The 12,767-nt window shown below is 35.1% G+C and overlaps 1 protein-coding gene across 1 annotated transcript in view; it reads left to right on the forward strand.

Moving 5' to 3' along the window:
- Positions 1-12,767, forward strand: part of LOC117180780 — a 566,469-nt gene that overhangs the window by 524,091 nt on the left and 29,611 nt on the right. The window contains exon 3 of the mRNA XM_033373280.1: positions 8,452-8,759. Coding sequence (XP_033229171.1) covers positions 8,452-8,759 — 308 coding nt within the window. The remainder of the gene's footprint in view (positions 1-8,451; positions 8,760-12,767) is intronic.

Genomic DNA, 12,767 nt, shown 5'->3' on the forward strand with positions numbered 1-12,767 from the left:
ATTTAGTTCTGAATTTTTCAAAAAAAAAAATTCTAAAATCGGTGCATAATTGCGTTCTAAATGTCATTTTGAACCTCGTTTTCCGATTTCACCCCACTGTGGAGCGCTTCCTTTCAAACAAAATTTGTAATTAGACTTTTGTCTACTACTGTGGGATAGTAATTACTCAATATTCCGGGGTAGCAGTTATGCATTCTTGTCCATTAAGCCCGCTAAAGGCGTGCGGTCTCATTTTAGTACCGCGTCCACATGCTCCATTGAAGATAGGTACTTCATGGTTAATACGTACTTGCAACGAATGAATTCTATGCGATAATTGAAACGAGTAATAGTGATTTTGAATAAAGTAAGTTATGTCTAAAGAATAATATAAACTTTACTTTTTTAAAAATTAAAAATAGAAAATAACTCGCGCCTAATTGCAGAAAATATGAAACTTCGAAAGTATGTGTATTTTGAATAATATGTATGACAAACAAGAGTCACTTTCTTATACTGCAAAAGCCTTAATATAATACGTATATTGTAAAGTTTATCCCACGGGAGAAGATAAAAGAACTTTACTTTTAATCTAATTCATAAAGCAATTGTAAATGGCTAATTCATATTTTTTTAATTTTTAATCAAAGTTTAAATTTTAATTTTCCCCTCGAGTCTGAGAAGAGTGAGAAGGCTCCATAGAAAGTAAGTGTGGCGTTAGCGTATATATTTATAATGTAAAGACAGAGAAAGGATCAATGATATTCCTGAGGTAAAAAGAAGACCTCGTAACCCCTTTGAACAAAGAATGTCTTACCGGATGCTTTTGACGTTCTGCATGAAATGACGATTTGATCCAAGTCGATGTTCATATAATACTAAGTCACAACATTTTATAAAATTCCTGTTTATGCGATTTTTATGGTATTTCTTCACGTATTTTGAACCGCTTATTCTGAAATTGACCTCTTTTCGTAGCATAAATATTTTCAGAGATATTCAAGATTTATTGTTTAATATCACATAAAAGAATGATAGGGAACAATGTGTGCAGTACTCAGAGGCAACCAGGTGAAGGCCTTGTTACGGGGCGGCTGCTGCGACCGGTGCCAGATATCCTTATTGCTCTACATATAGCTTTAGGAAATCAAAAAATTGCGTACCTAGATATTTAGCTGATTCTTCGTTTAATTTAAAAAGACTTTATTGCCCTGAAATTATAAGATTGAACGAACTTACATTGAGTGAAGTTCGCTCGTGATTGTATGAGCTGCTTGTCCTGAAGATCAAGTGTGTAGATTTTTAAAGTTCACATTATGATTTACTTTACAATTTTTATTGTCGTAAACACTTATTTTTAGATCAATTTTTCCCTGTTTTCATATAAATACATTGAGGGTTGATTTTTGATCAACTGTTAGTCGCCTATAATGAACTGTGCAAACGAAAATTGTTGCTGCTTAGTAGGTCTGTTAAAAAAATTTTGCGAAGACTGAAGAGGAGTGCGTCCATCCTGCAGCCTTGGGAATGTTTTCAATATTGGTTCCACGTCGAGCAGCTGTCGATGTTAAAGCATGTCACATACTGTGGGCTGACGCTGTTTTTTGGATATAAGTTCTGACTGTTAATGCTGCGCATATTTTTTTCTAAATTATGGCATTTCCAATATCGGTTGATACGTGGTTCTTCTTGTTGTTTTTATCATGTCGGTTATTTTTATCTATATCGTTTCCACCCTCATGTTTATATTTTCTATCTGGATTGCTGCTAATGTTTGTACTCGCTCAGCTGTTATTAGTGCTAGTGAAGTTACCAGTTTTTTCGTTTAATTTCGTCAACGACAAAGCGTCACTTGGTCCTAGTGCGGCTAAGTAATGTAGAACCACCTGAGAATCCCACGTCACATCATATTTTTATTTTGGAGGATTCAGGGAGGTCGCTCCTTTAAAGAACCTTGAGATAGTAGAACCTTTCCCTAGCTTGTTTCCCGTGAGGAGTGATAAGGCAGCTCTGTAGACGTTAAGTGTGCTGAATGACAGCTCTGTAGACGTTAAGTGTGCTGAATGACTTAGTGGTTTTTTAGACTTCTGTAAAAAATCGAAGTATATCCGCTGTAGAGCACTGGAAAAGTGATTTTTTATTTTTCTAACAAAAAAAACCACCACATTTTAATATGTTTGTCTTATTGTATTAAAGCTGCCTCTGAAATCGATGCTATCAAGATTTTCGACGACTGGTCTGCGACTCCTCTTTTTTCCAAAGCCTTCCTGATAATAACACTGCAACCAGGGTAAGTGTGGTGTAGAGGGTGTGTTTTCCTATAAGAGCAACACAATAATTTTTCCATTTGGTTTGAAGTAAACTGGTTTGGAGATCATTAGTGACACAAAGAGTGGATACCAGGGTTGCGTAGGCCATATTGGAGCAATGACAACCTCCTCTGCTTCATCTAATTTAATTTTGTTGCAGAGTTTGAAGAATTAGAAAAAACAGGGTAAACGCATAGAAATAAATATCGGAACAGTTTATCGTAAATGCATCAATTGCAATGTAATCAGGATCTTTGTGCCAGGAGACACACTTGTTGCACTTCGTATTAGCCCTTGATGCAAAAAGGTGTATTTCAAAACTTTCAAACTTTTTTGAGATGTCTTTAAATGCCATTTCCATACTGATTTCTGTCAATTCTGGGAATTGAATTCCACCCATCCTATTGATATATGACATCGCAGTGGTGTTTTCCATCCTTAGAAAGACTTCACAGTCTTGAAATTCTCTGGCAAAGCATATCAGCCCATAATATGCCGCTTTTAATTCAAGAAGGTTTATGCGGGATTTTTTTTCGTCCTTATCCCACAATACATGGGCTGTTTCACCGTTGCAAAAACAACCCCAGCCAGAGCGAGATGAGTCAGTGAATATCACTATCTGATAGATGCGGGTTCTGGTTGGTTTGGTTGACGTCTTCGCACATACAATCCACCATTGCAGGTCCTGATCAACATTTTCCGAGATTGTCATTTTTGCTTCAAAGTTTTGTATGTTTTGTCCGGATATTTTTAGGGCAAGAAACTTTTCTCTCTTTTTGCTAAATCTTGTGTAGACTTTCTTTTAACATCTGTAAGCTCTATGGTAAATGAGTGACTATGTTAAAGCCTAGAAACTGGCATGCTTTTGCAGGTTCTAAATTGCTTTTTTCTTGATTAATTACAAAACCTACATACTCTAAGAGATCTTTGACTAATTTGATGTTGTGCCTACATTCAAATTCTGACCTGGTAATTATAAGTACATCATCCAGGTAGATTATTATAACAAACCCTTTTTCTTTGAGCCTTTGGGCTACTAGGTTACGTATCTTCGTAAATATATAAGGAGCTATACACAACCCAAAAGGCAGTGATGTGAACTCATATTGAATTCCATTAAAATATAACCTCAAAAATATTCTATATTTTTAATGAATAGGGATATGTAAATATTTATCCTTTAAATGTATTGATGCTAGGTAACAATATGTGGTTAAAATCTCTAATGCTGTTTTAATGTCCTCCATCTTAAAGTGTGGGGGACTAATAAATTTGTTTAGGCCGTTGAGGTTAAGTATGAACCTGTCTTCTCCGTTCGACTTTTTTCGCAAGAAAAAAGGTATTCGTTTCCAAGCATGGTTGAAATTGAATAAACATCCGCCTATTTTTCTTACCTCTAGTTTCTTTTCTGCTTGCACTGATTGCTCGATGACCGTGAATGTTAGCCCCTCATCTGGAGCTTAGGTAGCTCTTCCGCGAGGGGGCTCTCCAGTTTAATTTTCCAACTCTTGAAGACCCAGAAGTTACAGCTCCCGATGACGAAGAATAAAGCTTTGCCGTGTCCGTTTTGGCTGCGGGATTCGTAAGATTTTTTGCTACTTTTACTACATCTTTTGCAGCTTTGAGGTGTTCACTGAAACTTTCTCCGAAGAGAAATTTGTCTACGTTTGTGACGTTCTGCTATGCTTATTATGATCGGGTCTCTACCAAAAGTTATAAAGTTTCTTCTAGTAATTTTTATGGCGTAATGCAAATCGGTCAAAAAATTTTCCGCATCGCTAATTGTTGCAGTTACTTCGCCTCACAAACAGTTTTGTAGTATCAGAAGCCTCAGTGGATTTTTTTAAATCCCACATTTGCGTCAGCGATTTCCCGAGAGTATTTAGTGCTACACTAAGCTAGTTTTATGATGCAGACTAGAAATAATTTTTTTCCACGCCAGTTGAGCCAATAATGTTTGTTAGCTCTGCGTTTAGAACCGGAGATGCCATTGTTGCACAGTTTTCAAGAAGAGGGTATTTTTCAACTAATTCCTTTCTCATTTCTTTTTCCAGGCCGAGTTGCATCACCTTTTGCCACTGACTTGCCAGGGTTTTATTAATCGGATCAGTGACGATATTTTTGCGAAGAGGTCGCCAGCTAGGTGGCCTGAATTGGCATCTTCTTTATTTGCACCCTTGGTTTTTTGGAGGGATCACGATCCGCTTTCAGGTGACGCCTTCCGCTGGTCTTGGTTGGAGACCTAGTTCTACGGGACGTATTTCGCAGCTTACTATCTGAGGAATAGTTCCTTCTTGAGCTGTCTCTTGATGATTCCCGAGACCCGCTTCGTAGGTGCCACTCAGTTCTAGTGCTGCTTGGAGACAAGCCTTCACTGGGCACATCTCTCGGGTGATGACTTCCGCCCTGCTCTTGTGGGGGAATAGTTTCACGGGGCATACCTCGTGGATGACGCTCTTGAGAGCTTCGGCTTTCGGTTGAGCTCTTGGATCTGGTTGGTTTCCTCCTTTTTGAGACGTGAGAAACGTCAGAACTAAACGTCGAGGAAGTCCATGATCAGTCGCGTCTGTTGCGCTTTTTCTCGCTTTTTTTATTCTTTTCTTAAGCTTTTTTATCTTTTTCAACAGTTGCTTATGTGAGTCTTCCTTTTTTCTTTGTCCTATTCTGTAAATAGGCACAAAACTTCAAACTACTGCACAACAAGTTCAACCTTTTCTGTTTCGCGATCTTGCACAGGACGCACGAAACAACGGAATGGCTGAGAACGGACGAGCGGGAGATATGACACCTGGATGTGGCGTGAAAAACTCCCAACTTTAAAATATCGTCGCGGAACTCGCGGCAATTAACGGCACTACATTAGGGTGGGGGCCTGTAGAGAATTATCCAACGAAGAATTAATTCTATCAGACATATGGGTTTGACACCCCTAACACTCCGCCACGAGTGCCTGAAAACTACCCTCAAAACCAAAAATGTGAATTTTTCATGAAATAAAAATTTTGAACACTGTATTCTCATATTTTCTTACTTAAAATTATCAAAATTGGTCTAGTGGACATATTTATTATCATTGGTTAATTAATTTTCAATTATTTAAACAAATGGAATTTGTTTAAACAATTTTTTTTCTCAAAAATTCGTTTTTCCTCCTAAAAATTATTACTACTAATCTAGTAGAATATTTATTTACGTTGGTTAATTAATTTTTCATTATTTGAACAAATGGAATTTGTTTAAACCATTTTTTTCGAAATTTTGTTTTTTTTTCTTAAAAATTATTACTATTGGTTTAGTGGAATATTTATTAACATTAGTTCATTAATTTTCAATTGTTTAAACAAATGGAATTTCTGCAAATAGTTTTTTTATTAAAAATTATATATATTTCTTTAGTGGAATATTTATCAACATTTTTTGAATAACTCCATTTGAAAAAAAAATTTTTAATAAAAATTATTACATAAGTATTACTGATAAATTAATTATTATTAAACTGAGTACTGGATACATGTCATATGAAAAGGATAATTACTTTCCTAGAAAACCTAACGATAAAATGTCTTTATTCAGTAATGATTTTTGTATTAGCTTTGTCTTTCATTCAATAGGTTACCAATAAACAAGGTATAGTGCGTCAGATCATTCGATACTTAGTTATGAATTAAATAAACAAATCTGCACTATGAGACAGCACTAACAACACAGGCAACTTTATTTTTTCCATTCCCTTTGATTTGAGCACTGAAATAAATATAATTTGTTATCTTTTATTAATGAATTTTTAAAAGACACCTACTTTTTCAAAGTCTAAATAGAAGTACTTTCTAGAGCCAAGCTAGATTTTAGACGGAATTTTTATATTAATGTGATGTCAAATTCTGGCTAGCGACATTAGTGGGCCTACATAGAACTGCGTGATGGATTTTTCTATCTTGTATTTATGGATAGCGCCAAAAGAGCGCCAATCTAATTCGGCGTGAACAGACAGCTACGAATAATCCAGTACTGGCGCTAGAATAATTCCTGTCTGCCAGGAATTATTTCCACACGGGTGACACAAATGCCATGACTTGACATGGCATGAAGTATTATATGTAGAATTAGATGATATGACACAGCACATAACCCATAGCACGACATAACATGAACCAAGAAATTACATGATACGTACCACATATCATTAAATGACATGACATGACATAACATGACATAACATGACATGACATGACATAACATGACATGACATAACATGACATGACATAACATGACATGACATAACATGACATGACATAACATGACATGACATAACATAACACATGGCACGAAAAATGGCATGCCATGAAACATGGCAGATTATGGCATACGTTGCCATGCCACATGACCTATGTTTTGACTGGTCTGTTTCCTCTCATGCTACGTGTCATGCCATTTTATGCCATATGCCATCTTATGTCATTTTATATCATGTTATGTGTCGTCTGTCACGTCATGTGTCATGTCATGTGTCATCTGATGTGTTATGTCATGTGTCATCTCATATATCATGTTAAGTCATATCACGCATCATGCCCTGTAACTCAAGACACATGATATGACATAATAGGACAAATGACCTGACATGGCACATGGCATCGCATAACACATGGCAGGATAAACGACAATACACGTGACATGCGAACGCATGTCAGTTCATGTCAAGTCGTGTGCCATATCATGTCATTTTATGTGCCATGTCATGCCATATAATGTCATTGTCTCGTCTTTTATGGTATGTGTCATAATGTCATGCATTCTCATGTATCATGTGATGACATGCGATGCAGTGTCATATGTCACGTAACGTCATGTCATGCAATGTCATGTCATCTTGGATCATATCATGTCATATCATGTCCTGTTATAGGTCATGTCATGTATTATATCACGTTACATATCATCTTTTATGTCACACAATATGATATGACATGAATTTCAAGAATTCGCTTTATATTCAAATTCTAATTGAATATCTCTAGTTGCTAAGTTCCGTATTAAATTGCACCATTTGCATTCACAACCTTCTGTAAATTTCAAATTACACGGCCTCAGCTTTTTTGCGCACACACTTTCGTCAAGAGCACATGTACGTTCGACTTCTTAAAGCGCGTTGCTGATTGGTCAAGCTTTGAACCTCTGTTACTCCTTAATGAAACTTCTACTTAATTTTTGGTATAAGGCATTTTCGATTCAGTTTTTCTCAAGGAATTCAAAAATTTTAAAATGTATTTTAAGTGTCCGTAAACCTTGTATATTCCAAACTCTTACCAAGCAACGAACGACTTTGAAAATTTCGCGTTATACGAGATTAGAAATTACAACCCAAACAGCAGACCTTCTGATCTTCTGTTGGCCCCTAGACTAAAAGAAATTAACAAGTCGATAGTTATTAATTAACAACTCCATAGTATGACACGTAGCTTGAAATTTTTCTGCCACCCCCTCCCAATTTTTCCGCTCCAGGCTGCAGCCTATGTAGCCTATCTGGGAAATCCGTTATCGAAAATCCCACCATTGAACATTAATCAAAAAGTGAAAAAATCACAACAACGGTCACTTTTCGGGAAACTCTATAGTGTCATTACATAATAAATTCGAATTTTTAAGGAAAAACCTTATTTCTTTGACTTCTGCCAGACTATTTATACAATATTTATTTATATTTATATAAATAGTCTAGAAGAAGTCGAAGAAATACGGTTTTTTCTTACAAATTCTAATTTTGTTGTTTCCCAGACGTTAAAATAAAGAATATTTACAGCCCGAAGTTCTTTTCATATTGAATTTGAATACAATATCGTACATCACTTATAGGTTCACACAGTCGTCTCTAGGAATTAAATTTTCGCAAGGGCGAACTGAAAAACCGTGGTCTTGGTTTTACTACTCTTCTTGTAAACATTGACCGCCCCGTCTAATGACGTGCCTTATCCTACTTGTAATTTAATATACTATTAATTTACGTCAAGGATTTCAAAATGTGCAATTTCAAATTGAAATGATAGTAATCGTACTTACCTTATGTATTCATAATTTGCAATTGAATGTTTATAATAATATTAGTCGAAAATGTTTTTCTTACATTTTTTTATTCTGATTATCTAATGGAATTTTGTCATTCCAGGAGGAGTTGTTAGCTCGACTAAGGAAGGAAAAGGGGGATTTATTGAAATATATATCCTCACAGCTGCTTCTTTTCGAATCACGTCTCTGTCGGAAACAAAAGAAAATTGAAGCGGACCTGGCACAGAGGGAAGCAATTATTTTAAAACAACAAAGGGTCATTCGACAACTACAGAGCAGATTGAATGAAAGGAATACAGAAATCAGAGATTCTCCGCCATGTGATGCTTTGGACCGTCTAGACAGCATGGGGGACAGTGATAGCGCCGTCGTTTTAGAAGAATCTATCGACGACCCAACACCTCCTAGGTTTGCCCTGTTACATATTTTTGTGATAGCCGCACAAAATGAACGCGTTTAACTGCTAATGAATTGAAACTAAATTTTCTCTTTTCAAGTGGCGTTCATGGACCTTTATATATAATGTTGTACCTTACAGTAGAACAGTGATATTAAGATATCAGGATAAAAATGATATGCTAGAAACAAGAAGGAGGCGCATGTGCGGTCGTACAGCGAGGGATACAAAACGGTGGAAGCTGGCTATGTGTGATGTAACAGCTCCGACAGCTCTGCTTTTCTCGTTTCTCTAAGTGTAAGGTTGTTTTCGCGATCCAAAAATAATCCAAAATGATCGAAAATGTCAGTATGATAAGATGTAAGAATTTAAATATAAGAATGAGTAAGTAGCACATTTTCTTTTTGGTGCCTGTAAATGCGCTTAATTCGCAGACTTGAAAAGAGAGTTTACGTTCAATCCCCCACATTCAGAACACACTTTCGATTTTACGCGTTTGTACGAAAAAAATACAATACATGCCATGGAGGAAAGCCGTCTTCATGGCTGGGGTAATATTTTCGGAACTCGTGATAGGTTCGGGCTTTCGGCACTCGCCTGTTACTCGTTCCGAAAGCATATCCCTCGCCATTACAGGGGTGATCTCCTTCCTGCTGTGTAATATACTATTGCATTCTACTTATTTTCGATGGAAGGTCTTAGATTTGTGTGAATATGGACCAAACCGGTTTTCGTGCATTATCGAAGTTTTGACATTGTATGTCTGTAGTCTGACGTTATCACTGTTGCAGTTTATCTTCTACCACCAATATTTATGGTAGTAGTCATCGAAAATAAAAATGTAAAAATGCAACTTCCCGACGAAACCACACTAGAAACGAACAAGCGTCTAGAAACAAAATGGTTACTTTCAGGATGTTCTACAAAATCGCCTTTGACTGTTTTTCGATAGGGATAATAATCTTTTTAAACGTGGAAAATCTCATTAACAAAATAAGAAATACACATTTACAGCAATGTTTCTTGTCTTAAAAAGGCTGACAAAATTTTCCATAACCGTTTTTTGACAGCACCCATAGTTTGGCCGTGAAGTTTGAATTTTTACATTATCATTTATGATGGAAGGTAGTAGATTTGTCTGAAGTTGGAACTACCTAGTTTTCATCAATTTTCGAAGTCTTGAGGCCCCATGAGTCCAAATAAATGGTTTTTATTAACTGTGCCTGTAGTCTGGTGACACTAATATTCATGGTTTTAGCCATCAATTACTGCTTTATTTTTTTTACCAATTTATTTTGTAGTATATGAATAAGTAGTTAAGGGTGAAATAGAATAAGTCGTGTTTTGGGCATGCCTTCATCCAGTGCGAAGAGCGAGACACGTGGTGAGAATGTATTTCATAAACCCGAAGAAGCTTTTACAAAAGGGATTTTACAATTGCCAAATAACCAAACACCATTTCGGTTTTATAATGTCATAATGAACGTGACAATATTTGTGCTCGAAAATCAAACCTTATAAAAGTACTGATTTTTAAGTATGTACGCAAATATATCAGGGTTCCGATCATTTTCCGTGTCTATCTCGATTCGCAAACATTTTTCGCGGTCAACAAAATAAAAAAATTCGAACTCGACGGCTAAGCATTTTTCCATTTGAAGTAATAAAAACAAACTAAAAGTTACAGCACTCAAGTTGGAATTCATGAATTTTAAACTTTTTAAATTAACGTTTTAAAATTTTTTCATCATGGTTATCATCTTCAATGCTCTAAATTAAATAATCAATCAATGAACTTTAAAATTTTCACAATTTTATCATTTTGAACAATTTTAAGCTGGAAACAAAAAATGAAAAATCTTTGGATTAAAAGATTTTCGAATTGCGCATTTTAAAGTGAATGGTATTATAATTGAAAAAGATAACAGTTCAACTTATTATTGTAAAAGCCTTTAAAATCGAACTTGGACAGATTTTTCTTCTAAAGATTTGTCAATTTTCCGGACATTCTGCAAAATAGACTGTTATAAGGCAACTGATTTCACTTCGTCTAAAAACTTATATGTCTCTTCGAAAGATAAGCGCTTCCTCTTCTTTCCTTCGACATTTTTCAATGCCTTTTTACACCTGGTTACGTAACGCATAACCTAACACTAAGTGACTGAAAGCGAACTAAAGTGAATGTCCTCAAACATTTTTTCCACTGACTGAAAATAACTGAAATATACGACACGATTAGCCGCCGAAGATACTGCCCGCTTTTTTCATACACTCCTGTGTTGTTGTGGAGTTGCTCCGCTGACCCAGCATCGCCACTCTCTCGCTCTCTTGTCCTCTATAACGAGAACTTTTCTTGCAGGATTGCAGTGTATGTAGAAACTCTTTTGGTTCTCATTTAAAAACATATACCACATTCACATATTAATATTTATAGCGCAGGAAAACCAAACAAGCTCTAATAAAAAGTTCATTTCAAAATTTCGAGAAAAACATTTTTTATTGCGAAAAAGTTTCAAAGCAAAAAAGAAATACTCTTTAAGTTCCCATCTGGAAAACAAGAAAACATTCCTACAGTCGAATAAAGTTTTAAAAATCCTTGTTAAGGAATGTGATCAATAACTAAGTGGAAATTATGAAACATTTCAAAAGAATTCAAAAATGTTAATTGCAGAGTTTAAACAAACAGCGGTATAAAATTTACTCGACTGTCGCTGAAAATGTAGAACGCATGGGCGTTATATTCTGTTACCCAGTTGACGAGAGTCTCAGCGACAGTCGAATACCCGACTTCATGCCTTATACGCAAACCTATACTAAACTAACTTAATACTACCATATTCGGACGGCCCATATATACTCACGAGGCGTTTCTTTCACCGCTTGTGAGAATCAGAGCCGTATCTGTAGTATGAAACGCCTCGATAATGTCTCACTGTTGAGAAAGCTTGTGTAAATAAAATGTTTTATTGATTTCAGAAGGAATATGAAAATAAGCTCAATAAAAAATTTAATTTTACGTCCTAAACTATTTTTGTTAAAAATAGTCCGTCTGTTAAACAATCTGATTATCAAGATAATATCTATTATCCTATTGGGATTATGATTACGGATATTTCTTAAACGATTGGGTTGTTCGGAAACTAATTACACTTTTTTAAGAGTAAATTAATCTTGATTTATTGATATATGGAATACACTCTATTCAGTTATACATTAACCATTTTTTTCCACAACCTTCAGCCATATGAAATGATCTCGTGGTTCGAAGTAGCGCTTAATATATAGGGGAACATGACTAAAGGCATGACTATAAGAAAAGTGCAATTACTTTCCGAAGAACCCAGACTTTTAACAATAATCCTTTGAAAAGTATTAATATTTTTAAATGAATAATTTTATTTTTTGTTTTACTAAATGAATTTGTCACATTTAGTAAACTTTGAAATTCCTAATTTAAATTATGAGCTTTGAGAGTGAAAAGATTTCAAATCTTCAGTCCATCAAAATTGTGTGCTCATAAAATTCGAGCCTTTGAAAGTAAGAAACAAGGCAATTAGATAAACAATTTCATAAATTTTATTAAATTAATTTTTGAATGTTGATAGTTTTAATATGTTCTATTCAAAATTTCTAAGTTTTTTAACTTACAAACTTCTAGGCTTCTCAAATTTGTACGTTTTTCAAGTAATAAATTTAAACAAATTTAAGTCCATTGAAAAGACGGTACATTCTAAACTCTTCATTCCTTTCGAGGTACCTAAAATTAGAAATATGTGCACTTCAAATCTGCTGCCTACAAAATTAAATTCTAATGCAGTTTGTAAATCTACAAGATCAGAAGTTTCGAAATTTAAAGAGTAGACATTTAAACTAAAAACCCTTAGAATTGACTGTCTCCACAATGAAATTTATTTGACAAGAAATACAGTCTGTCAAGTTAAAGCGTGGGTAACTTTTTTGGTAAAATATTTTATTTAAACGCATGTTTCTACATGGAATTACATTTGTCAAGGTGTCGA

Source organism: Belonocnema kinseyi, chromosome 9 (assembly GCF_010883055.1).
Source record: "Belonocnema kinseyi isolate 2016_QV_RU_SX_M_011 chromosome 9, B_treatae_v1, whole genome shotgun sequence".
NCBI lineage: Eukaryota > Metazoa > Arthropoda > Insecta > Hymenoptera > Cynipidae > Belonocnema > Belonocnema kinseyi.